Source organism: Cotesia glomerata, linkage group LG4 (genome assembly GCF_020080835.1).
Source record: "Cotesia glomerata isolate CgM1 linkage group LG4, MPM_Cglom_v2.3, whole genome shotgun sequence".
NCBI lineage: Eukaryota > Metazoa > Arthropoda > Insecta > Hymenoptera > Braconidae > Cotesia > Cotesia glomerata.
In genome coordinates this window covers 12,026,298-12,051,466 of record NC_058161.1, presented here as the reverse complement: position 1 = coordinate 12,051,466, position 25,169 = coordinate 12,026,298, and the positions used below count along the sequence as shown (strand labels likewise).

At 30.6% G+C, this 25,169-nt stretch overlaps 1 protein-coding gene across 2 annotated transcripts in view; it reads right to left on the bottom strand.

Annotated features, from left to right (window-relative positions):
• Positions 1-25,169, bottom strand: part of LOC123264431 (suppressor of lurcher protein 1) — a 157,047-nt gene that overhangs the window by 14,784 nt on the left and 117,094 nt on the right. For both annotated transcript variants that reach the window (XM_044727725.1, XM_044727726.1), the window contains one exon: positions 298-484. In XM_044727725.1, the coding sequence (XP_044583660.1) occupies positions 298-484 (187 nt within the window). The remainder of the gene's footprint in view (positions 1-297; positions 485-25,169) is intronic.

Sequence of the window (25,169 nt, the reverse complement as noted above, 5' to 3'; positions counted from 1 at the left end):
GGATTTTCATCATACGCAAGGATATATAGGCAAGAAAACGTCGAGCAAAATATAAAAGGAAGAAAAATATATATATATATATATCTATATATATATATATATACATGTGTTAAAAGGATGTTAGGGGAGCATATGTGCATCGGAAATTCGCTGACTCAGAGCAGTGTCCTCGAGTCCTAGTAAATTTTCCGGAACTGGAAAAGTACGGGCTTACATTATATCATGCATTATAAATTATATATAATATGCTTTCTGAGAAAAAAAAAAAAAAAAAAAAATATGGATGACCTTACTTACCCTTTGGGGTCGCCGGGTGCGTCCACTAAATTGAAATCCTGAAAGACGATTTGTACCCTCTCCTTCCCTCGGCCGTGGAAATCATAACTGCAAGTTGATCGAGGTGGATAAGGATTCGGATAACCTGGTGACGTCACTATTCCTGTTTTTGTGGTGTCGCTGCTAAATACCATGTCACACGACGACGCTGAAACATAAATAAATAGAAAATATATATACAAATTTATGAAAAAAAAATGATGAATGTGCAACTAAAAAAATACTTCCGTCCCTGGAGCTATTCTTCGTGCAAGCTTTTCAAGAATAAAAAATGAGAAAAAAAAAATTTAACGTTGTAGTTTTCTCCATTATACTTTAAAGTCTATAGAACCTCTCGATTATATTTTCTGTATCTATTTTCGTGTTTATAATTTTTTTTTTTTTTTTTTTGTTTTAATAACAACCGAGGTTTTTTACTCGCTAGCTCAAACAATGTTCGCTTGAATTATTTTTAAAATCAAATACTACATTATTCATACATCAGCTAGGGAATAATGAATAATTATTGTTATTTTTTTAGTCTTTAGATTGGTTTTAATCGATAATTTTAATTAATTGATTTATTTTAAGGTTAAAAAATTTAGATGGATGATTATTAAGTTGATATTATGAAAGAGAATAATGAAAAATACTCAGAAACGGAAAAAAAATTTAGTTTATAAAGTTGCCGCTAGGTGGCCATGTGGCGCTGTTATCTCTCGCTTTCAGAAATAAATTTCTAAGGTATTTAATAAGAAACTTAAATTTGATCTTCATAAAATGATTAACGATAGAAATGACAATTTTATTTTTCAATTATTAGGAAGTTTCTAAAGTCACCGCTAGGTGGCGAAACGGCGGTTTTTTCTCGTTTGCAGATATAAATTTCTAAGGTATTTAATAGGAAAGTTAAATTTGGCTTTCACAAAATAATTAACGATAAAAAAGACAATTCTAATCTTAAATTATTAGGAATTTTTTAAAGTCACCACTAGGTGGCGAAATGGCGCTTTTTTTCTCGCTTGCAAGACTTCAAGACTTTAGAAGGTAGTTCTATTGCAAAACAAGATTGTTAATAAATAATTAAGGTTGTTCGAAAGTTTATAAGTCCAGTGATAACCAAATACGACCTAATTCGTGTAACTAATGAGAAATATTACCTCAAACACTATATATACGCGTACCTTAGACCGGCTTAACACTAAATCTCTATAAACCGCTTATACATATCGTCCATAATATATTGTGTGTTCCCATGTATTTCAACTCAATATAATCGTGTTAGTTCACCCTCTCAATCCCTATTTTTTTTTGTCCACCATTATTATAATTATTATTAGTATTATTAAATCGTTAACAGCAATTAAAATACTGAATTCAAATAAACGTATAAAACTTTTCAATTTCCATGATCAAATAATCATAATTATAATTGAATATTAAATTATCCAAATAATATATTTAAAATTCAAGTAAACGAAGATATAAATACTAATCAGAGTTCTCTAATTAAAATGAATAATTAAATTTTATAATTAATCGCTCGGGAATATTGATAAACTTTCATTCCCTCTTTTTCATTAATACTAAATCACTATTTCGACAGTTTTATAGACGAAAAAACACGAACATTTGAAGAATCAATAAAACTTGCCAACTTTTACGGGCGAAACTAATCCACCTTAATTTTAGGCATCCTTAAATATTTTTTTAAAATTAGGGTTGCATTTATTGTCAAGACATCAAGGAATGTGCTAATAACAATATTTATGCGTTTCGACCCAAATAACACCAATTTAAACACCTTAAAGTCAACCGTCTTGAGAAATTTCGCTGTAACAAGGATACCTAATCGAATTACATCACTAAGACAACTGAGATGGCTGCAGAATTTATTCTGTAGCTGACAGCTTCAATTCTGGAAGCTTCTGTTGTTGATGGTGATCTTCAAACACAATGGTTAGTCCTTGAACCTTCGTTCTAATATCAAATATATAAACAGCCATCTTGGTGTTAATATCCTCGAATATTTATCTTGTACACCAACATAGCAACATTTGTTGGTTAACTTGAGTGTCCATGTTTGATGGTAAAAAAAAGCCGTGTTTTTGCGACGAGCTAATCGTATATATACATCAAGTACTCATCAGCTAATGGAAACACTTGTACGTGCCAAATTAATATTAATCAAAGTATTTTCCGGGTGTAGACATTTCCAAGTGCCCGGTCTCTTTTATCAAGACATTTATCATTCAGTTAATCTTATATTTCTAATGGATTAATTGAAAAATGAGCTTTGCTAAAGCAGGATCTTGTTTTTGTTGTGCTTTAATATTCGAGTCGTCTAATTACATTTTATCTTTTAGCTCTGCCAAATTATAGAGTACTGACTAATGTGTTCATAATAGTCGCAATTACAATTCTTATCATTATAAAATTGACGTAATTAATAAGAAAAATATTTAGTAGATTCCAAAATTAAAAAAAAAAATTTAGTTCCAAAAGTCACCGATAGATGGCGAATTGGCGCTTAAACTCTCGTTTGCAGAAATAAATTTCCAGGATATATAACAATAATTTAAAATTTTTACCAAGAAGTACAGAAAAAAAAAATTAGTTTCGAAAGTCACCGCTAGGTAGCGAACTGGCGTTCCCTCTCGCATGTTGAAATGAATTTCTAAGCTTTTTATGTAAATATCACACTTTTTTTTCTAAAATATCATAATTTTCTATACATTTTACGGTTTTAGGACATTTTTGAAGAAACTTTTTGTTATAATATATAAAAAAAAAACTTTTTTTTCGGTTTTTGACTATTTATAAGGTAATGATCACGATATTTATCTTATTTTCTATAATAAGACACTAAACTTTACTATATAGGAAAATAAAACTTTAGTTCTAAAAGTCACCGCTAGGTGGCTAAGTGGCGCCGTTCCCTCTCGCTTGCAGAAATAAATTTCTAAGATATTTATAAGGAAACTTAAATTTGAGCTTCATAATGTAATTATTGATCTTTTGGAGAGGATTATGGTTAGAGATATCGAAAAAATGATAAGGACCTTTTCCATAGAGAATTTAATTTCCTACAAATAACTTTTATAAAAAATTCCGTATCTTGAATGTTTAGCCTAGAAATTAAAATTCTAATTTCAAACCACATTTTTGTTAACCAAATTCACGCAATTAGCTAATCATACAACAAATCTAATCATCCACAAACCGCAGGATTATCAATCATGGATATTAAACGACTAGAATTGATATCAGGCTCGGATTTCACTTTATCCATATTAAATCCCGGAAATAAAAGAATATGCAAATTATTCTGTACTAACGCCCATCTACAATAATTTTTTAAGCTTATCTTTCTTCATCTTTAAAACCCTCAATTATAATTTCTAGGTTAGTAATCTTTTTCTAGATAAAAATCAAAATATTTTTTTATGGATAAAATAATTGTTTACAAATTGCAGTGTAACCCTTTTACGTTCCGGATTTAATTGACTAGGAAGTGGTAGTGGGGATAGAATAAGAAATGTGAAAAAACGTGTGATGGAAGTCGACAGAAATAAAGTCAGAGGGAATTTTGCCGGAAGGGGGCCAGGAGCTTCGCAGGAAACTAGACTATAGTTGGGGACAGGATAAGGAAGCAAGTGACGACGAAAGCGGTAACTATATTCCGTTCCTTAGATTCCGCAATTTATTTACGAGGGTAGTTTTCACCGGCTCTAAAGGTCAATTTAAATCATTGCTAAACCGAGAAACTTTATTTTTTAAATTTATGGTAATTGGCCGGTTTTTTTTTCTTTTCCTACCAACCCACAGGATGTTATTATCGATTCGACAATTACCGGTGGTCATCCATTTATCGCTATTTTTATATCCAAGACCGAGGAAAAGAAAAACTGGGTGACGTCAGACCTTGTGTGGTTGACAGAATATCTTAAAGCAGTTCAAACGTCAATTGAAAGATTGCTTCCACTTTTTGTAAAAAAATATCGTGGAAAAAGAATATTACTTTTTGCTTTTTGTTAATATATACTCTGGAAAATTGTTTCTGCAAGCGAGAAAAAAATGCGACATTTCGCCAGCTAGCGGTAGCTTAGATTAATTTTGTTAAAAATATTCAACTGCTACTAAGGCTCCTTAGTTGTAATTTCTTACAAAAATTGACATACTGACGATGTAGTGGTAAAAAAATAAATTTAGTTCCAAAAGTCACCGCTAGGTGCCGCAGTGGCGCTGCTGTTCTCGCATGTAGAGACTTAGTCCCTTTATTTCAATATTAATCTAAGTTTATTGAAAATTTCCTATTATATACCCTGGAAATTTATTTCTGCAAGGGAGAGACAATAGTGCCACTTGGCCACCTAGCGGTGAATTTTAGAACTAAAATATTTTTTAAATATTTAGCTGCTACTAAGGCTCCTCAGTCGTAATGTCTTACAAAAATTGATGTACTGACGATGTAATGGTAAAAAATAAATTACTGTTCCGAAAGTCACATCTAGGTATCGCAGTGGCGCTGCTGCTCTCGCTTGTAGATACTTATTTCCTTTATATTAATATTAATCTAAGTTTCTTAAACATTTCTTATTCTATACCCTGGAATTTTATTTCTGCAAGCGAGAGCCAACAGCGCCACTTGGCCACCTAGCGGTGACGTTAGGAACTACAATTTTTTGTGTGTTTTAACATAGTACTAAACCTTGTAATCAATATTTTATTTAATAAATTTGAGTATTAATACATTAAATATAAATATTATTACAAAGAAATTTTCTGTATTTAAATGTCGGTTGAATTCTCCATGCCAGAATATCGTTCCACTCTCCACTAAAATAAAAAATAATTAAGGAATTATTTTATTCGTCAGATCTAACTAAAATATTTTCCAAACTTACTCAGTATGATAAACTTTGCACGAAATATTAACAGGCATATGTTCAGTCTTCAAATCAATAAGACATACGATTCGTTTAATTCGATACCCATAGGAATAAGTAACATTTTTGATGGCTTTAGCGGTTACTTTAAAATGATATTGCCTCTCAGTTCCAACAATATCTAGAGTATTTTTACTTATCTTCAGTGGTCCAAAGTCTTCGAGGTTCCAGTGAATACGGAAAAACTCAATTGTCTTGAAATACTGTCGTAACCCTATTTCAGCTGCCCATTTGAAGTCATCTGCGTTTGACGAAAGTTTAACTCTCCGCGACATTGAAATCGCCATGTTTAAGGTCAACAAAATTAGCAACTTAGCGGTGATCATCTTCACTAAAAGTTTCGATTCAAACTGTAAGATTTCGATAACTTACAAGGTGACCTGCTAATAGTGCGTCGTGCGTTTAATCACTTAGTTAAAATTAACCTCGTTAAGTGTAATTACAGTTAATTGGACTGTTTTTATCCCTTATCGTAAATATTAAATTAAAATCAATTTTGAAATAAAAAGTTAAATAAAATTCAACGCTAATATAAAATATTTCAACAAACCCGCAGATTTTCTTCGCGAATTCTTGAGCCAAGATAATTCGAAGCCCTTCATTTCCTTATCAAGTACAACCCGCATTTGCTAAACTTTTCTAGGCTATCATTCCAATTCGATTAAAAAATTTTATAACAATATATCGTTAAAAAACAATGGGATTGGTTGTTTACTTAAAAGAATTCTAACAGAAAGTTTAGTACGAAAAAATTAGTTGGAGAATTTCTTTTGATAGACATACCTAGTAACGCCATCTGTTGTTTGCCAAATGCAAATAAAATTAGCGGCCGAATAAAGTTACGCTTAAGGGATATCATCGATTTTCGATCCACAAAATATAATTTAAAAAAAGTGGCTCGAATAAATCAATGTAATTCACTGGTTTATCAATAGCAGAATACATAAAAAGGATATTTATAAAATAACAAAACTAGCTTACTCAAAAAAATTCTTTATTAATCATATCTAATAACAAAATTTTCAACATAAACACGAACGAAAATTATATAGTCTGGAAATTAGTTTCTGCAAGCGAGAAAAAAAAGCGCCATCTGGCCATCTAGCGGTGACTTTTAGAACTAAATTTTTTTTCTGCTGTTTTAGACAATTCTAAGGCTTCTGATCAATAATTAGACAAAAAAAAATTCTTTATTAATCATATCTAATCACAAAAATTCCAATAAAAAACACGAACGATCAATTTAAACTAGATCGCCAAGAAAAATCTCTATAATTTCCATCGATGACCTCATTTATTAATAACATATCTAGTAATCGATCGTTTAAAGCTTGTAATCCATTTGGCAAATAAAAATCTATGGTGGTTAGGTAATCTAAGGTAAGTATGTCACATCGTTGAACAAAAATTACATAAATCCGGTGTATTGATTTGTAGATCAAGATTAATGTTAACCCTCAAGGCGATAAATTCAATAAATTTTTCATCTAGTCTATTTTTCTCAGCCATTGATTTAAAAGCTCACGTACGTAAGTGGAATCGGCCGAATAAAAATATAAAAAAAAAAAAAGGACACAATAAAATTGTATAGTTGGGTTATATAATATGAATCGAAAGATACTGCAGAACAAATGGAACGTGACTGGGTTATTAAGATATGATAGCAAAACGAAAATCCGATTATTATGTCGTGCGGCGTTATGTAATCCTGGGTAACGTTTAAAAAAAAGGGATCACGACAATAAGCGAGCAATTTTTAAGGGGAACACTAAAAAATGAAATAATAATAGTGAGCATTGGTACCAATGTATAAAATAATAAATTTAAAGATAATGCCCGGCGACGGTGCCGTTTTAAAGAAAGTTCTGCCAAGTCGGCGCAATAGAAAAACATCGTAAATCTTTTAGGATCGATTTTGAGGGCAAGAGGAAAAATGTGTGTAAGTAGTGGATGGATAAGATAATAAAGACCGGGGATGAAGAAAGAATATAAGAAAGCTCTAACATTTCAGGAAGCGTCCTCGGTAACGACCACCACTTTTTAATAAATCATATTCTTATAGAGTTAAGTGTCGTCCAGAATTCAATGTCTCTCTTTACATTATTCGAGTTTATTTTCCGTTAAGCAGTCATGACTTTTGGCATCAAATTTTTATCATCAAATTAATATTTTTTTATTTATTAATTATTTATTAATTAAACAACGATCGTTATTTTGTCTAATTATTAATCAGAAGCCTCAAAAGTGTCTAAAACAGCGAAAAAAAAATTAGTTCTAAAAGTCACCGCTAGGTGGCCAGGTGGCGCTTTTTCTTCTCGCTTGTAGAAATAAATTCCCAGGGTATATAATTCAATAAAAAATTTTGTTTTATATTCTCGACTAGTTTTTATCCGTTATCAACATATAACAGTAATTATAATATTAAACAATGATTAAATTGATATTTTTTTATGGTTAGTTGATTTTCATTTAAACAATGATCATTATTTAGTCTAATTATTAATCAGAAGCCTTAGAAGTGTCTAAAAAAGCAAAAAAATTTTAGTTCCAAAAGTCACCGCTAGGTGGCCAAGTAGCGCTTTTTTTCTCGTTTGCAGAAACTAATTTCCAGAGTCTATAATTCAATAAAAATTTTATGTTCGTAATCGTTTTAATTACTATTTGTATTCGACAATCGATAGATGGCGTTACTAGGTATATTTATCCATTTAAAAATAGTGCAAAATTTTTTTTTGAGAATTTTTCCGAGTTTGCAGCTTGTAGTTATAATTCTACGATTATCTCGACGTATCATTAACACTTGAGCGACCCTTTGTATATCTCTTGTGAGCACAATACTCCTGGGCTTAGGATGTCCCATTGGAGAAACTCCGGATGAAAAGGATACGGAGAAAATCTGTCTCTTTAAAACAGTATAACGTTGGTACGTTGTTTATGTACATATATAGTGTTAACAAACGGCTCGTCACGTACGTAGGACGAAAAATACAGTGTGTTCCTCAAAGAGACACTCTACTTTGTCGATCAAAGTAGATTTTTATGAGTGTATATAATTTACCTAGACACATTGTTTTTCCACTTGCTTTTTATAGAATACAATTTTTTTAATCCTTAACAAAATAGAGGTGGCATTAATTATTTTCAACTTAGAACTAACAGAATATGGGGTAAATATTGGAGATACGGAAAAATCTTGAAACCTTTTTTGTAGAGCTTGTAATTCTCTATCGAAAAGGTCTTAATCAATTTTTCGATATCTCTTATCATTTAGCCGCAATATTCTCTAAAAGATCAGTAATTATTTCCTGAAGGCCAAATCTCAGTTTTCTATTTAATATACCTTAGGAATAAATTTCTGCAAGCGAGAGAGAATAGCGCCAATTGGCCACCTAGTGGCAACTATAAGAACTAAAGTTTTTTTCCCCCTGTATTTCTTGGGAAAAATTTTAAGTTTTTGTTTATATTTCCTGAAAATTTATTTCTGCAAGCGAGAAGAAATGGCGCCGTTTGGCCACCTAGCGGTGGCTTTTGGAACTATTTTTTTTTCGCTGTTTCAGACAATTTTAAGGCTTCTGATTAATTTTTCCTTGTCAATTTTTTTATATTTATATTATTTTCGAGTCAGGACATAAAATAAGTCGACTAACAGGTTATGTAGGCCCCGACTTTTCTGGCGGGAATTTTAAATTAAAATTCTGGATTAAATATTGGACATACAAAAAAATTATAAAATACCTTAATAAATTAAATTCTGTATTGAAAAGATCCTTATCAATTTTTAACTTGATAAATTAAAGGTCAATTTAAATAATTAATGTAAAAGAAGGAACATCAAAGGTCAATTTAAAAAAAAAATAAAAGGCTATAAAAAAAGGTTAGCGATAGTATCAAAACAGATTCTGAGGAACGTAAAAGGAAAATGAATGAGATAAAAAGGGTGGAAACTGTAAAAGTAAACTTTTACACGGCAGTATATTCAAAAAGGCGCATAAAAGTATATCCATAAATTACAGAGGGTACTTTTTTGGTCTTTCGTTATGTTATGTGCATAATAATAATAATAATGAGGATGGTAATCCTGTATTCTCAGTATTTTCCCATTAATATTTAATTTTCTTTCCTTTTAATATGAAAAGATAAATGCTCGGTAGTCAGAGCTCAAGAACGCTATCAATTTTGTAACTCTGCAAATATTTATAAAATGACAAAATGTTTTTTATTTTCTCTAGGTTATTAAACGGAATTATATTTACAAAAATTGAGTAGTGTATTTCTTTGAAAAAACAGGCAAGAGGGGGAGGTGTTACGTTTAAGTGTTAATAAAATAGGAACCCTTGAAAGATGATATTGCATTTAGGACATAAATAAAGAAATGGCTGCCAAGGAGCCAGAAGAGATAGTAGATAGTATTATCTGGACGGAATAAAATTTAATTTGCATTCATGAGTCTTCGTTGCGTCTGGAACCCTCACAACATTCCGCGGTCGAATCACTTATCGCGATCTTTATCCGTTGAGATCCACGGAAAAATATATGCTTGAGCTTTATGTCTTCAATGAAAATCACCAAATTATCGGGTTTCATTAATGATAATTTTATTCTGCTAGATTTAAATTAGAATTACTATCTTGTCACTAAAAGATATCGAAAATGTGATAAAGGATTTTTTATCTAGTGAATTTTATTTCCTTAAAAAAGGTATCTTATATATTTTTCGTATCTCCAATATTTAACCCAGAATTTCAATTTTAAAATACCTATAAAAAGTCTGGGCCACTATAACCTGTTAGTCGTCTTATTTTATCTCCTAACTCTAAAATAATCAAAATATAGAAAAATTGACAAGAAAAAATTGATCAGAAGCCTTAGAAATGTCTGAAACAGTGGGAAAAAATGAATAGTTCTAAAAGCCACCGCCAGGTGGCCAAACGGCGCTATTTCTTCTCGCATGCAGAAATAAATTTCCAGGAAATATTATCAAAAACTTAAAATTTTTCCCAAGAAATACAGGAAAAAAAACTTTAGTTTTTAAAGTTGCCGCTAGGTGGCCAAGTGGCGCTATTCTCTCTCGCTTGCAGAAATTTATTTCTAAGGTATATTAATAGAAAAGTGAGATTTGGCCTTCAGGAAATAATTACTGATCTTTAAGAGAATATTACGACTAAATGATAAGAGATATCGAAAAAATTGATAAAGACCTTTTCGATAGAGAATTACAAGCTCTACAAAAAAGGTCTCAAGATTTATCCGTATCTCCAATATTTACCCCCATAAATCGCAATTTAATTATTTAATTACCGCGCTTTGGGTTGTGCCTTAATTTTTGTAATGACTATAACTTAGAAACTAATTGGCCGATTGATTTGATTTTTTATAACTAAACTTAGAATGGTAGACTGAAGGTCCATGCAAAAAATCAGCGCTAAAATCGCAAGTGTTCTTAAATGGTCAGTCTACTTTTAATTCTATTCTACCAATACAATTAAATAAACGCTTATGTTCGAAATAAATGAGCGGTGTGATCTATTGATCACACACTCAGCCGTTTAGACACACACACACACACACACTAGTTAGAACTTTAAACTAAATTCAGTTCACTCAAGAAGTTGATTACTTTGGGAAGTATAGAGCTAAGACGGCGCTTTCTCATTGGAACATGACGGTTTTGGATAAATGGGATTCGCTTGGGTTCCCATTCACGCCCTAGACTACCACTGGGATAGTTTAGGTTTGCGTTGCTTAATATATTGAACAACACACTCAAAGGTCATATATATATGATATATATGTATATATATGCTCTACGGATGGAACAGTTGTGAAACTTAGGAGTCGTCACGGTTCTACGCGTTTTCCAGTTTAGTAAATTCACTTTGTTAGTTGAAATTAACCATCCGTAGCAAAACACACGCACGGAAATATTTAATAAGACGTCAAAATTAAAATATATATAAATGTACAAAGAGTTTTTCTATTTATTAACTCTATCGTCTTATTTACTGATAAATAAAATGATAAAGTTCATAGACTTACTTATAAGCCCTCGGATATAAACGTTTCGAGAGTTAACCCGAGAAAATTAAATTAAATCCATTGAAAATTTGTAATTACCTTTTGAGCCACTTTAGTATGTCAGTTGAGTACCATCCTATTTATTAAATGTTAATATATCGATTTCATGGCGTCAAGAAGTTATTGATGAGCTAGTTTATGTTTTCATAACTTTTTTTTTTTTTCTATAGGTCTTTACACTAATAGTCTCTTGATACAGTTCTGGGATTTGATTCAGTAACTAGATATATATACCCATCAATAGATCTTGATAATAAATCAAACTTTTCAAGAATTATTGAATTAACTTAAATCCAGTATTTATTCATCGAATTATATACCCTGGAAATTTATTTCTGCAAGCGAGAATAAAAGGCGCCATTTGGCCACCTAGCGGTGACTTTTGGGACTAAATTTTTTTTTTGCTGTTTTAGGCAATTTTAAGGCTTCTAATTGATAATTAGACAAAATAATTATCGTTATTTAACTGTAAAATCAATTTGTCGTAATTGTCTTTGGAAGATTATTAATCATTTTTTCAAATAAAAATTTGAATTTCTTAAATATATACCCTAGAAATTTATTTGTGCAAGCGAGAATAAAAAGCACCACCTGGCCACCTGTCGGTGACTTTCAGAACTAAATTTTTTTTAATTATTTTTGGGTACTACTAAACATTCTGTCTCGAAAAAAGTGTTTTTTTTTTTTTTTTTTTTTCCAACAATATAGTCATCTAAGTAAAAAAACTGTCGAAATATTTGACATGCGACCCTACCGGAAAACCTTACCATTTATCTATTCTATTATTCTCTAAGAAAAACTTATTAGATAAATAACAATAGAATTGTCGTGATATCTTTTTTATCTAGTAATCAATAAATAATAAATTTAATATCACCAAACTAATAAAAAGTTCTGAGTCTAGGAAATGAAAAGGAAAACGGATAAAATAGCAAGTTTCCGAGTAAAGAGTGGAGAGAGGGGGAAAGGAGAGTGAAAAAAGAGCTAAGTAAAAAGAATAACGAAACAAAGTTGTTGAAAGATTGAAGAGGGTCCAGGTTGTAGGTTGTAGGGTGTAGGGCAACAGAGGTGGGGAGGGGAAGGGAGAAGGATAAGGATGCGGTTCGTAGTGACAGAATGAGTGGAGTTGGTTTCTTCGGGTAGAGGGTAGGGAAGGGGGGGAAGGGGTGACGGTCTTGAAAAGCCTAGGGTGTTTTGGCGACGTGCCATATCAAGTATGTGGGCATGTGTTAGCAGCCAAATTTGCCATTCTCTCGACATTCACGTATGCTTTGGCTAGTACACGCTGTCTGAACATTTTCAATGTTTGGGCGCCAGTTCATAAATGTCTTTTGGTTCCTACTAACAATGACAAGAATCATTTTTAAATTATTATTATTATTATTATTATTATCATTATTGAAATCTTTACATAAAAAATAATAATAATATTGAGAAAAAAATCTGCCATTTGTGCACTTAGGAACGACAGTAAATAAATTATCGGTAAAAAAAAAACAGATTACAAAACTCAATCAGAGCATTAGAAATCAAGGTAGCGAAAGGCACTGATTCGATAAGCTCTGGTTGCGGTAGCAAGCATAAGGGGCGCGATTGTCACAACATTTCATAAGGTAATTGAATTCGATGGTGATCGATAATTAATTAGGTCACTTGAGCTTATTCATTTATATTATTTCAATTATTATGATTAAAATAAATAAACAGCGGAATTGTTGTCCCAATTATTGATTATTAATTTAAATTATTAAGAGAGTCAGAAAAATTTTGTATAATTAAAAAATTACCTTGTATCTTGTGAAATATTGACATTTTTAAAGATATAAGCTCATCATTACATTACATTCATCGAGACCTTTCATTTGAGTACCCACATCAATTTTTCATATATATAATATATTCATATATATTATATATATGTATATATGAAAAATATATAAAAAATGCATGTGGGTACTTAAATGAAAGCTCTTGATGAGTCTAACATCAGGATGAACTTATATCTTCAAAAATGTCAATAATTAAGAAATGACATTGTATCTTATGGAATATTGACATTTTTAAAGATATAAGCTCATTTCGACGATACACTCATCAAGAGCTTTCATTTGAGTATCCACATCAATTTTTCATATATTTTATATATTTATATATATTATATATATGTATATATGAAAAATATATTCAAAATGCATGTGGGTACTCAAATGAAAGCTCTTGATGAGCCTAACATCATGATGAGCTTATATCTTTAAAATATATATTATATATATTACATAATTAAGAAATTACCTTGTATCTTGTGAAATATTTACATTTTTAAAGATATAAGCTCATCTTGAAGATACACTCATCAAGAGCTTTCATTTGAGTACCCACATCAATTTTTCATATATTTATATATATTAGATATATGTATATATGAAAAATATATCAATAATGCATGTGGGTACTCAAATGAAAGCTCTTGATAAGTGTAACATCGGGATGAGCTTATATCTTTAAAAACGTCAATACTTAAAAAAGTACAGTGCAATTTAACAAAATTCATTATTTAATAAAGCAAAATTCAATTTATTTCACATAGTGACTGCAAGGTTGCTAATTATTTATTCTTCATCCTTTAAATGTTAAAAATATATTGTTAGTAAAAATAGGGATCAAAAAGAGTGAAATTTGGCCCTTGGGGATCAATTATGGCATAATATAAATTTTTGACATATGTGAGATAAAGAATATAAAAGGATAAATAACTTAGCAAAGAGAAATTCACATAAATTAAAGTTGACCTCTTGGACTCTATTCGATGTCGTTTTACGCATTTTGCATTCTCTCCGTGCCCCGGGGGATCTTATGAATATATCATGTGTATTGTTACATTAATAATTTCCGCGGATCTTAAAGGCTCTAGGGATGATGTCAAGGTAACCCGAGAAGGCAAAAAGCGAGGTCATCTGATACAGGAAATTCAAACTAAAATTGCTTGCTAATATTTAAACAACTTAATATAGTCCAAAAACTTTTAATGGCTGTATCTTCTAAAATATCAGTCCTAAAAAATTTTCCTAATTTTTAATAAATTCAATAATTAATTTTGAACATTTGTTGTTTTAAAAATTTTTTTCTAAACCCAATTGTTTAAAAGATACAATATTTTATTTTTTGTCAACTCTAAAGAGGGTTAATTACCCAGTTGTAAGGTAAAAAAGTTAATAGTTAACGAATTAACAAACGTTTCTAATGACCTTACTAATGAGACAAGAATCCGTAATTCTGGGTATAAATGCGTAAATAATAAGTGAGCAAACTAAAAAAAAAAAAAATTACAAAGTGATGGAAGCAAGGAGAGCTCAACAATAGCGGCCGTCATGTCTATTGAAGTAATGCTGAGGAAAGTAAAGAAAATTTTATGTACAAGAGCTTTTTATTCTTGAGAAAAGAAATGTTGAATAAGCACCAACGTAATACACTGACTGACGTACTTCAAACGGAAGAAAAAATTCAAATTAACTACCTGCTGAAATAATGTCGTAAAACGTTCTTTCTCCTGCTAATTAAATACCTTAAAAATTTTATATGATAAAACAATAAAAAACTTTTATTTTATAATCCTTATTTAAGGGCTCCTAAAGGTACAATTACAAAAATATTATCATAGGTCAATTGTTTCATGTTTGGCCAATGACATGCAACCCATTGAACCCACCTAAAATCCAAGATGGCTGATATTTTTACGGATTAGATTCATCCTCCATTTAGGCTTCAATTCGAGCTTTTGCTGCAGTTCGTTAAAAAAAATTTTTTTTTTGGATTTTTATAAGAAATGGATTTTTTTACGCTACCAAATATTGTATGTATTGTTTACTATTTTATTTTAAACTCAATCTCACGCTTTTTGAGCATCGTAACATGTTATCCCCTTAAATTGATTGCAGAGGCAAAAAAAAATTTTTTTTTTGCGCTTTGTATTTTTTTCGTGATTTTTTTTATTATTATTCTATCGAATACAAGCCGTGAATAAATTCTTTCAATAAAAAACATCCATAACTGGTGTCCTATATTTACCTTCATTGTTAAAAAAAAAAAAAAAAAAAAAAAAAAACATTTTTAAATCAATACTTCGATTTTTAAATGTAGCTCGTGCCAAAAAAGTCTAGCCGAAGGTCATAAAAATTTGTAAAAGGTTACATCGACAGAAAATTGATCGACGAGAATTGTTTGTAGTTTTATACTTCATAAATAAATATATCTTAAGTATACGATTCGACAATAGTCTTAAAATATCCCCAAAGTTTGTTCCACAATTTGTTTTGCGGAAACTCACCATCCGAATTCTCAATCCCGGTCATGTAATATTTATAAGCTTTGCGCTAGTTTTAAGAGGGGGTAAACCAAATCAATAGAAAAATTCTAGGGATAAGGAATTATTGCTGAGGTACCAAAAAAAAATTTCTTACGCCTACAAGGAAGTCAAAAATTAATAATTGTTAATTTAAATCCAAAATAACATCTAATCTCTGTCTTAAGTTGCGGTATTGAAATTTCAAATAAAACCGCGGCAAAAAATTACCGGAAAGACACATGAGGGATTACCTTGGTTGGTCCGAGTGTTAAAGTTTAACCCGAGAAATTTTGAATTCAGGTACACCGCCTTCGGCATTGCCTACATTGTGAAAAGGTAACCTCTACTCGGAATTGCATTTTAAATATTTACTTTAACATAACCTTTAATATTTAACAGCGCCATCTATTTTTTAATTCTATTCATCTGTCTGAGGTGTATTTCCGATAAAAATAAAAAAATTATTTTTTAATCTAACAATATTGAAATTCAATATGGTTGCTTTTTATGGTGGGGGAAATTTTGGAGGTGTCATGGCGGCGAGGACAAAAATATTGTTATTGGTCAATAGTTTGTCAATCAGACAATTGATTGCAACCTATATTTAAACACTAGAACTCAGGATGGCTGTGATATTAGTGGATTAATTTTTCAAGCGCGAAATAATTATTTTTTTATTTCGAATTTAATTAAAATATAAATATTTACAATGAATGAATAAAAATAACGAAATAAAATGCTCCACTTGATTTTTATCGAATAATTGAATTTTGTCAGGTGTTAATGCTAAAAAAAATAATAAAATTTATTTAATAAATAAATAAATTCTACAGATGGCAGCAGTAACTGTAATAAAATATATAAAAAAAAAATCTTAATGACTTTTACGTGAGCTACCTTGCCAATTTGTGATTTAATTGGTTCATGGATAACCGAACTCCCTGTGAAACGTTAAAAATCTATACGTATATATATTGGTGGCGCCAATAAATGTTTACTCGTGTTCATTTGACGAAATTGGAAAATAACGATTTACATTTCACCGACGAGTCATCAATAGGTCCATGAATTCGTCGAGTGAATGTTTCATTTTATATTTATCTTTTTTTACTTTCTTTCGCTATTCTGAATTCCCAATCTAGATTCGCTCTGTCGCTGTCGCAACAAAATTGATGACAATGCAATGCAAAAATAACAACGAATTAAAGGCATATTTTCCGCCAATTATTCTGTAACCCTCCATATTTAACAACTCTGATATACGTCTCTTCATAATTGCAATATGTGGCGCGCTTCAATGAATATTTACGATTTTTTAGGGGAAAAAATGTGATTTATGATTCAAAGAGTTTAAACAAAATTTCTGAGGCGAATATTAAAAATATTAAAAAATTAAAAGACTTATTCGATAGTAAATTTAATTCTCTATCAAAAAGGTCCTTATCAATTTTTCGATATCTCTTATCATTTAACCGCAATATTCTCTAAAAGATCTGTAATTATTTCCTGAAGGTCAAATTTCAGTTGTCTATTAATATAACTTAGAAATAAATTTCTGCAAGCGAGAGAGAACAGCGCTACTTGGCCACCTAGCGGCAATTTTAAGAGCTAAAGTTTTTTTTACTGTATTTCTTGGAAAAAATTTTTGTTATATTTTTTCAAGCAAGAAGAAATAGCGCCGTTTGGCCACCTAGCGGTGGTTTTTGGAAATATTTATTTTTTCCGCTGTTTCAGACATTTCTAAGGCTTCTGATCAATTTTTTTCTTGTCAATTTTTTTATATTTTGATTATTTGAGAGTCAGGAGATAAAATAAGAAAGCGACTAACAGGTTATGGGCCCAGTCTTTTTTAATTCTCTAAAAGATCTGTAATCATTTCTAAATGTCAAACTTCAGTTTTCTATTAAAAATACCTTAGAAATAAATTTCTGTAAACGAGAGAGAGCAGCGCCACGTGAGCGCCTAGCGGTGACTTTTGGAACTAATTTTTTTTATTCATTTTCAGGTTCTACTAAGAAATAACCATCTACAAGCGAGAGATAGCAGCGCCACGATGTCATCTAGCGGTGACTTTTGGTACTAAATTTTTTTTTTCATTTTTAGCTTCTACTCTAAGTCTTCTGAGCCTATATTAGCCCAAAAAATATATTTATCATTTGGCTGTAATTAACGTTCGAAGTTCTAACACTTTTTTGCGGAATTTTAAGAACAAGTCCTTAATTTTAAAATTGTAATTTCTGGGCTAAATATCAAAAATATGAAAAAATTATAAGATACCTTTTTTGTAGGAAATTTAATTTTTTTTCGAAGCGTCCTTTTAATTTTTCAATATTTTTTATCATTCGGCCGGAAATCAAGGTTAAAGTTATAAAGTAACTTTTTCATCAAAAAAAGGTTTAAAAAATACCTTATAATGTTAAAAAGATTTTTATTTTAAATTTTGAATAGAAAAAATAAATGAACTTGATTCTAAACTTCGATGATTACAACACAAGAAACGTAAAAGTGTGTCGATTTAAATTTGCGCATTAGAAACGAAATCAACAAATCCCCCAGTAATTACACGATATAGTTAACGACTCCTTGAGAACTTAATGATAGACCAAGCGGGTGAGTAAGTCTCTAAGGAAGAGAAGAGAAGCTGTCTTTAATCTAGGATTGAGAAACTCAAACTAAGATCTTGTCTCGCTTCTCTGACTCGCTCCAGTGCAGCTGAATTCGATATCCCAAGGCTTGTAAACGATGGCCGTACACAAGCAAATAGTATTCCTGAGACCAGAGTCCGTCTGGCTGGTGTAATGGCATCTGAAAGCCCTTATCCGCAACTGGAACTGGAAACTAGAATTTTCACCAATTCACCTAGGTTTATTTTTTTATTTTATTTCCCCGAATGAGCTATCGATCGCCGGTAATAATTCTTTCATTGTATCTCTCGTCTTTTTTATTTTAACCATCCTTTTATTTCCTCCTATTTTTCTTTTGTTTAACGCTCGTTTTCGGACGCTTACCAACATATACACGGAATTTTATCGGATTTCAACTATCTCAAGATATTTCTATTCAATTGTTGCTACTTAAGCTCCTCGGGTCTTACATAAGAGCTTTTGATGGTTAGAAATAAATTGACCATATTAGAACACTTTGGATTTTAGCGCTAATTTTTTGCAAGGACCTCCGGTCTATCATTCTAAGTTTAGTTATAAAAAATCAAATAAATCGACTAATTAGTTTCTGAGTTATAGTCATTAAAAAAATTAAGGCACAACCCGAAGCGCGGCAATTAGATAATTAAATTGCGATTTATGGGGGTAAATATTGGAGATACGGAAAAATCTTGAGACGTATTTGTAGAGCTTGTAATTCTCTATCGAAAAGGTCTTTTTCAATTTTTCGATATCTCTTATCATTAAGCCGTAATATTCTTTAAAAGATCAGTAATTATTTCCTGAAGGCCAAATCTCAGTTTTCTATTAATATACCTTAGTAATAAATTTCTGCAAGCAAGAAGAAATAGCGCCATCTGGCCACCTGGCGGTGGCTTTTGGAACTAATTTTTTTTTCGCTGTTTCAGACAATTCTAAGGCTTCTGATCAATTTTTCCTTGTCAATTTTTCTATATTTTGATTATTTTCGAGCCAGGAGATAAAATAAGACGACTAACAGGTTGTATGGGCCTAGACTTTTTTAGAGGTATTTGGAAATTAAAATTCTGGGTTAAATATTGGAGCTACGAAAAAATTATAAGATACCTTTTTTGTAGGTAATTAGATTCTCTATCGATAAGGTTTCCAAATTTTTTTTGTAGTTTCAATCCTTTGGTTATAAATTAAAGTTAGAGTAATAAAAAAAAAATTCAGTTTTTTTTTTGTGGTTTTTTAAATACAATTTGTGTGCTAAATAATATAAAAGCTTGTTTTGATCAAAATATGATTGAATTTTAATGTAATATAATATATAAATGGAAGTTATATTCGAACACACGAAGTTTCAATTACTGAATATAATTCTCTCGCAATAATAATAATAAAAACTTGGGTGGCGTAATATAAATTTCTCTTTACAAACTTTTCACATTTTATAATAAATTGTCAATTAATTGTCATACGCGGATAATAAAAATAATAAAACAAATAATTGTCATCAGTTTCAATGAATGTCACTAAGCTCATAAATTCATGTCAATTGTAATTTTTTTTTTTTTTTTTTATAAGCTTGGCGTAGATATTTTCTCTGAATAATTCAGCATTTTTTTTTAGGCGTTAAATATTTAGTTAGTTATAACTTTTTAAAATAGTAAAAAGAAAGTAACTTTGTTTTAATACCTTCAACATTTGATGAATAGTAATTAGATAAATGAAAAATTGTTTTTATTCGACAGCCAGTGTACTCGATGGAAAATAAAATTACAGGTGTTAAATACATTATATATCAGTTGATTGGGTAACAAATAAATTCCGCGATTTGAATTTCAAACTCGGTTACACTGAATCGCAAATTTAATTCGCATGAATAAATCCGACCCTTTGTATTTTTTAATTTTTTTTACACATAAATAAAACAAATCTATAAATAAATCAATATTTTTATGAATAATATAATTGTAAACTCTGGTTTAATTTTTGTGATTTTTTTTTAGGAGCGAAAGCCAATAAAGAGGCTTGAACTCGTAAAAGTGCCATTTATTATGATTTAAAAAGTTTGTATTAAAATTTTGGGTTAAATATTGGAGATAAAAAAAATTATAAGGATTTTATTTTGTAGGAAATTAAATTCTCTACAAAAAAGGTCCTCATCAATTTTTCGATATCTCTTACCATTTAGCCGCAAAATTCTCTAAAAGATCTATAATCATTTCCTGAGGGTCAAATTTTAGTTTTCTATTAAATACCTTAAAAATAAATTTCTGCAAGCGAGAGAGAGAGCAGCGCCACCTGAGCGCCTAGCGGTGACTTTTGGAACAAATTTTTTTTTTCATTTTCAGGTTCTACAAAGTCATAACTATTTGCAAGCAAGACTTAACAGCGCCACGAAGTCACCTAGTGGTGACTTTTGGAACTAAAATTTTTTTTTAATTTTTAGCTTTTACTAAGTCTTCTGAGCCTATATTAGCCTAAATAATAAATCTCTACATACAGGTTTCCTGTAAATCGTAAATTAGATTTTAACTATCGTAGAATTTTACCCGAATTTCCGTGATACTGGGGCTAAATTCCACTCTACTTGCCAAATCCATATTAAATGAAGCTTTCGGGTAAAATTCCAATACCCTCTGGTCTATTAAACATTGAATAAATGTCGTACGTCTATGCAGAATGTAAATATGGCCGTCTAAGTGCTGCAAAAAACGCAAGCTTTTGCGAACCCAATGAACCAGCACCGGCAGCGAGCGCAGGATACGACGTAGAGGCTCGCTTGGTAAGCAAATGGCCAATCATACATAACAGAGAAGGGTCGCGTCTGCATCTCATGCATTATAGAGCCGGCTCTTGGTTGCTCTGCATCACCGACCTCTCTCTTCTCCCCCTCTCTATGTCTATGCATACATGGATGTATAAATATGCGGTTGTCTGTTTACACTAACGTTAAGGTTAGACAAGCGTCATGAAGTTACCCGCGAAAACTCGAGCTTTATACAATATTCTATTTTCTCTACAAGGTTGCAGATCGTACCGCTGTAATAGAACAGCGGCACCGGGCTGCTACAAGTTTACCGTGGGCCCTTGGGGCCTCTGAAACAGACCAACACCATCAGAACTCAAATCCCCGGAGACTGCTACGTAGTTGTGTTGTGTTACTGCAACCATGTAGCTTTTACTTACTCAAATACCCATTGCTCTCCACCCATGGGCTCTTAATCTAATTTAACTTAGAATACAACACAAATTTTGTATCATTTTTTACAAACAACCTCTCCGATATTTTTTACCTTCATTATTTAACTAAAAAAAGGTATCTAATTTTACCGTCAAATTTTTATCGAATTATACTTTATAAGGTTTATTTTTACAGCTAAAGTCAATAATCTAAAGAATTTTAAGTGAATTTACAAAAAAAAAAAGGAATTTTGTTTCTGCTAGCGAGAAAAAAAGCGCTATTTCGACAGCTAGCGGTGACTTTTAGTACTAACAATAGTTTTACTTAATTAATATCGTATTTAATTAATATTTCACAATAAATAACTATAATTATAAAAACAAGTCATTAAATTGATATTTTTTCATAGTTAGTTGTTTATAAATTGAACAACCATAATGATTTTGTCTAATTATGGATCAGAAGCCTTAAAATTATCTGAAACAGCAAAAAAAAATTTAGTTTCAAAAGTCACCGCCAGGTGGCCAGAAGGCGCTTTTTCTTCTCGCTTGCAGAAATAAATTTCCAGGGTATATTATTCAATAAAAAAAATTTTTTTTACATTCCAGTCTAATTTTCTTCCATTATCAACATATAATAATAATAATAATAATAATAATAATAATAATAATAATAATAATAATAATAACAATAATGATAATATTGAACAAAAATTTTAAACGAATGTTCAATAAAGAAAAATCGAACGTGAAAAAAAAAAACAACTACTATATATTTTTATATCATAATAAACAGTCTAAAACAGCGAAAAATTTTTTAGTTCCAAAAGTCACCGCTAGGTGTCCAGGTGGTGCTTTTTTTTCTAGCTTGTAGAAATAAACTTCCAGGGTATATATAATGGAAAAACTCATTAAAATAATTCCTTATCACTTTAGTTTTTGAATCACCACTAGGAGTCGCATTGGCGCTTTTTTTCTCGCTTGCAGAAATAAATCCCCAGGGTATATAATTCTAACAATTTTAAATAAAATAACTAAACAAAATTATTTTAAAAAGTTTAAAAGCGATCCATCAATATTCATTGTCATTTTCTTCCCCATTTCTTCTGAAATTTCATACTTTTTTTCTGTCATTCGATTTCTCTTATTTATCTTTTTTTTTTTTTTTTTTACTTTCCTATTGTCACGGAAGATCACAAGTTTGTCTGGATCTGACATTTCGCTCCATCTTGGGATCTGCCAGTGAGAGAGTGGGGGAAAGAATGATCGAGTAGCGAGACAACTTCTGTGGTTCTTAAGCGTCAGAATACTTGGTACTTTCGTTTCCACGGGATTAAATTTGACGCAATTATCGGTATAAATCGACAATCTTATTGAATAAACATCATTTAGGTAAATTAAATATTTATAATAGCTAAAAAAAAAAAAAAAAAAATATGTGGCCCGCATTCAAACAAGGTAATTAAAAACGTAGAATTGAAATTTTTTTTATATGGATGAATCCTGCGCCAACAATAATGAATTTTCAAGGAATTATTAAATGCACTTACTCCAGTGGGATTAAAAAAAATATTTTTTTTCCGACGAATTTTTTTTCGGTTATAATAAGGAAAAAAAGAAAAAATGAGAATTCTGGTTTTTGGTGAGTACACTAGTATTTTTTCATTATCATTATTCTCTTGGCTCTCTCTTTTGTCTGCCGTTAAGATTATACATTCTTTTTTTTTGGTTTTTCATCACAAAAATATTTTTTTTCCCGTAAAAATATACGGATTTAACTAATCTCTCTTAATACGGAGTTGTTGAACAAATATGAGATGTGCTTAAAATTTATTATTTTTAAATACCGTATAAATTTATCATGATTTTTAAGTAGTAAATTAAGTGGGATTATGAGAAAAAATTACGACTAATTTTAAAATTAATTTTTCTGGCTTAAATATTAAAAATATGGAAATAATATGAGATCTACTGCATAGGAAATTTAATTCTCTATAAAAAAGGTCCTTATCAATTTTTCGATATCTCTTATCATTTAGCCGCAAAAGTCTCTAAAAGATTAGTAATCATTTCTTGAAGGTCAAGTTTTAATTTTTTATTAAATACCTTAGAAATAAATGTCTGCAAGCGAGAGAGAGCAGCGTCACTTGGGCGCCTAGCGGTGACTTTTGGAACTAATTTCTTTCTTTCATTTTCAGGTTCTACTAAGTCATAACTAAGAATTATAATTTTATGTATATCATTTTTGCCATTCGGCTTTGTGCCTTGGCATTTACACCAAATAAATAAATAAAATAAATAAATAAATAACTATTTACAAGCGAGAGACAGCAGCGCCACGAAATCACCTAGCGGTGACTTTTGGAACTAAATTTTTTTTTTCATTTTTAGCTTCTACTAAAGTCTTCCGAGCCTATATTAGCCCAAAAAATAAATTTCTACCTATTATAGCATTCCTGTAAATCATTTTTTCGATATCTCTAACCTTTTAGCTAAAAAACGAGGTCGAAAATAGAAGAACGGAAAAAAAGGAACAACTGATATAGAATGTCCAGCCAATTGATTTTCACATTAGATTACCTTTTGATAATTAATAAAATACCAGATAAATGGTTACGCGAATAGAATTAAATCGTCGGTAAAAAATCCAGCTCGCTATCTGATTTAAATTTATATAGAAAATAATAAAGTTATAATTCCCGATCACGTTTTATTGGTTAAATTATTTCAATAATGTCAATCGTCATGGCTCACATGCACCCACGTATAATTCGAAAAAAAGTACTTTTCCACGTGCTGAATTCTCAACGAGTTTTAACCTTTGTCTTTCTGGTAAAGTGTCGCCCTCTGGCGTCTACAGTCTGGTATTCTCATCTCATTCTAGGGAACATTTGATCCGGGTTTTTGTTTTTTTTTTTTTACAGCTCTGATGGAATGAGATAAAGGAACAACCCTCACCTCACCCCCCGGGTATCATATTCCGAGCACGAAAATTCGCCTGAGTAGTAAATCGTAAAAGTTCGCGAGATAACATGCACGATCGAACGATTTGCATCGTAGGTGCTGTCATTTTTCAGTCATACCTAAAGCTACCTACTCCTTTTTATTCAAATTATATTTTCATATTTTACATTTTAAAGTCTATCATTGGATATTGATTGCTTTTTTGTCTTTATCATAAATCATGAAATTCAATTTTTAGCTTACCTTGCCTTTGAATTTACATAAACGTTTCAATATTTTCGGAGAATATTAAAAAAATCACCTTAAAATTAAATACTCTGGAAATTTATTCCTGCAAGCGAGAAAAAAAGCGCCATTTCGCGTCCTAGCGGTGATTTTATTAACTAACCAGATTTACAAAATTATAAATGTAATTTTTGGGTTATTATGTACCCTGGGACTTTATTTCTACAAGCGAGAAGAAAAAGCGCCATCTCGCCACCTGGCGGTGCCTTTTGGAACCAAAATTTTTTTTGCTGATATAGACAATTTATTACGATATAAAAATAAATGATATTTATTTTTTTATCGAACATATGTTGAAAAATTTGTTTTAATAATATTATTGTTATTTTTATTACTATTATTATTATTATTATTTACTATTTCTTCCGAATATCGGTGTTTTCACTAAATAAAGAGTTCAATAATTCAAAGCCATTATCCCCGATC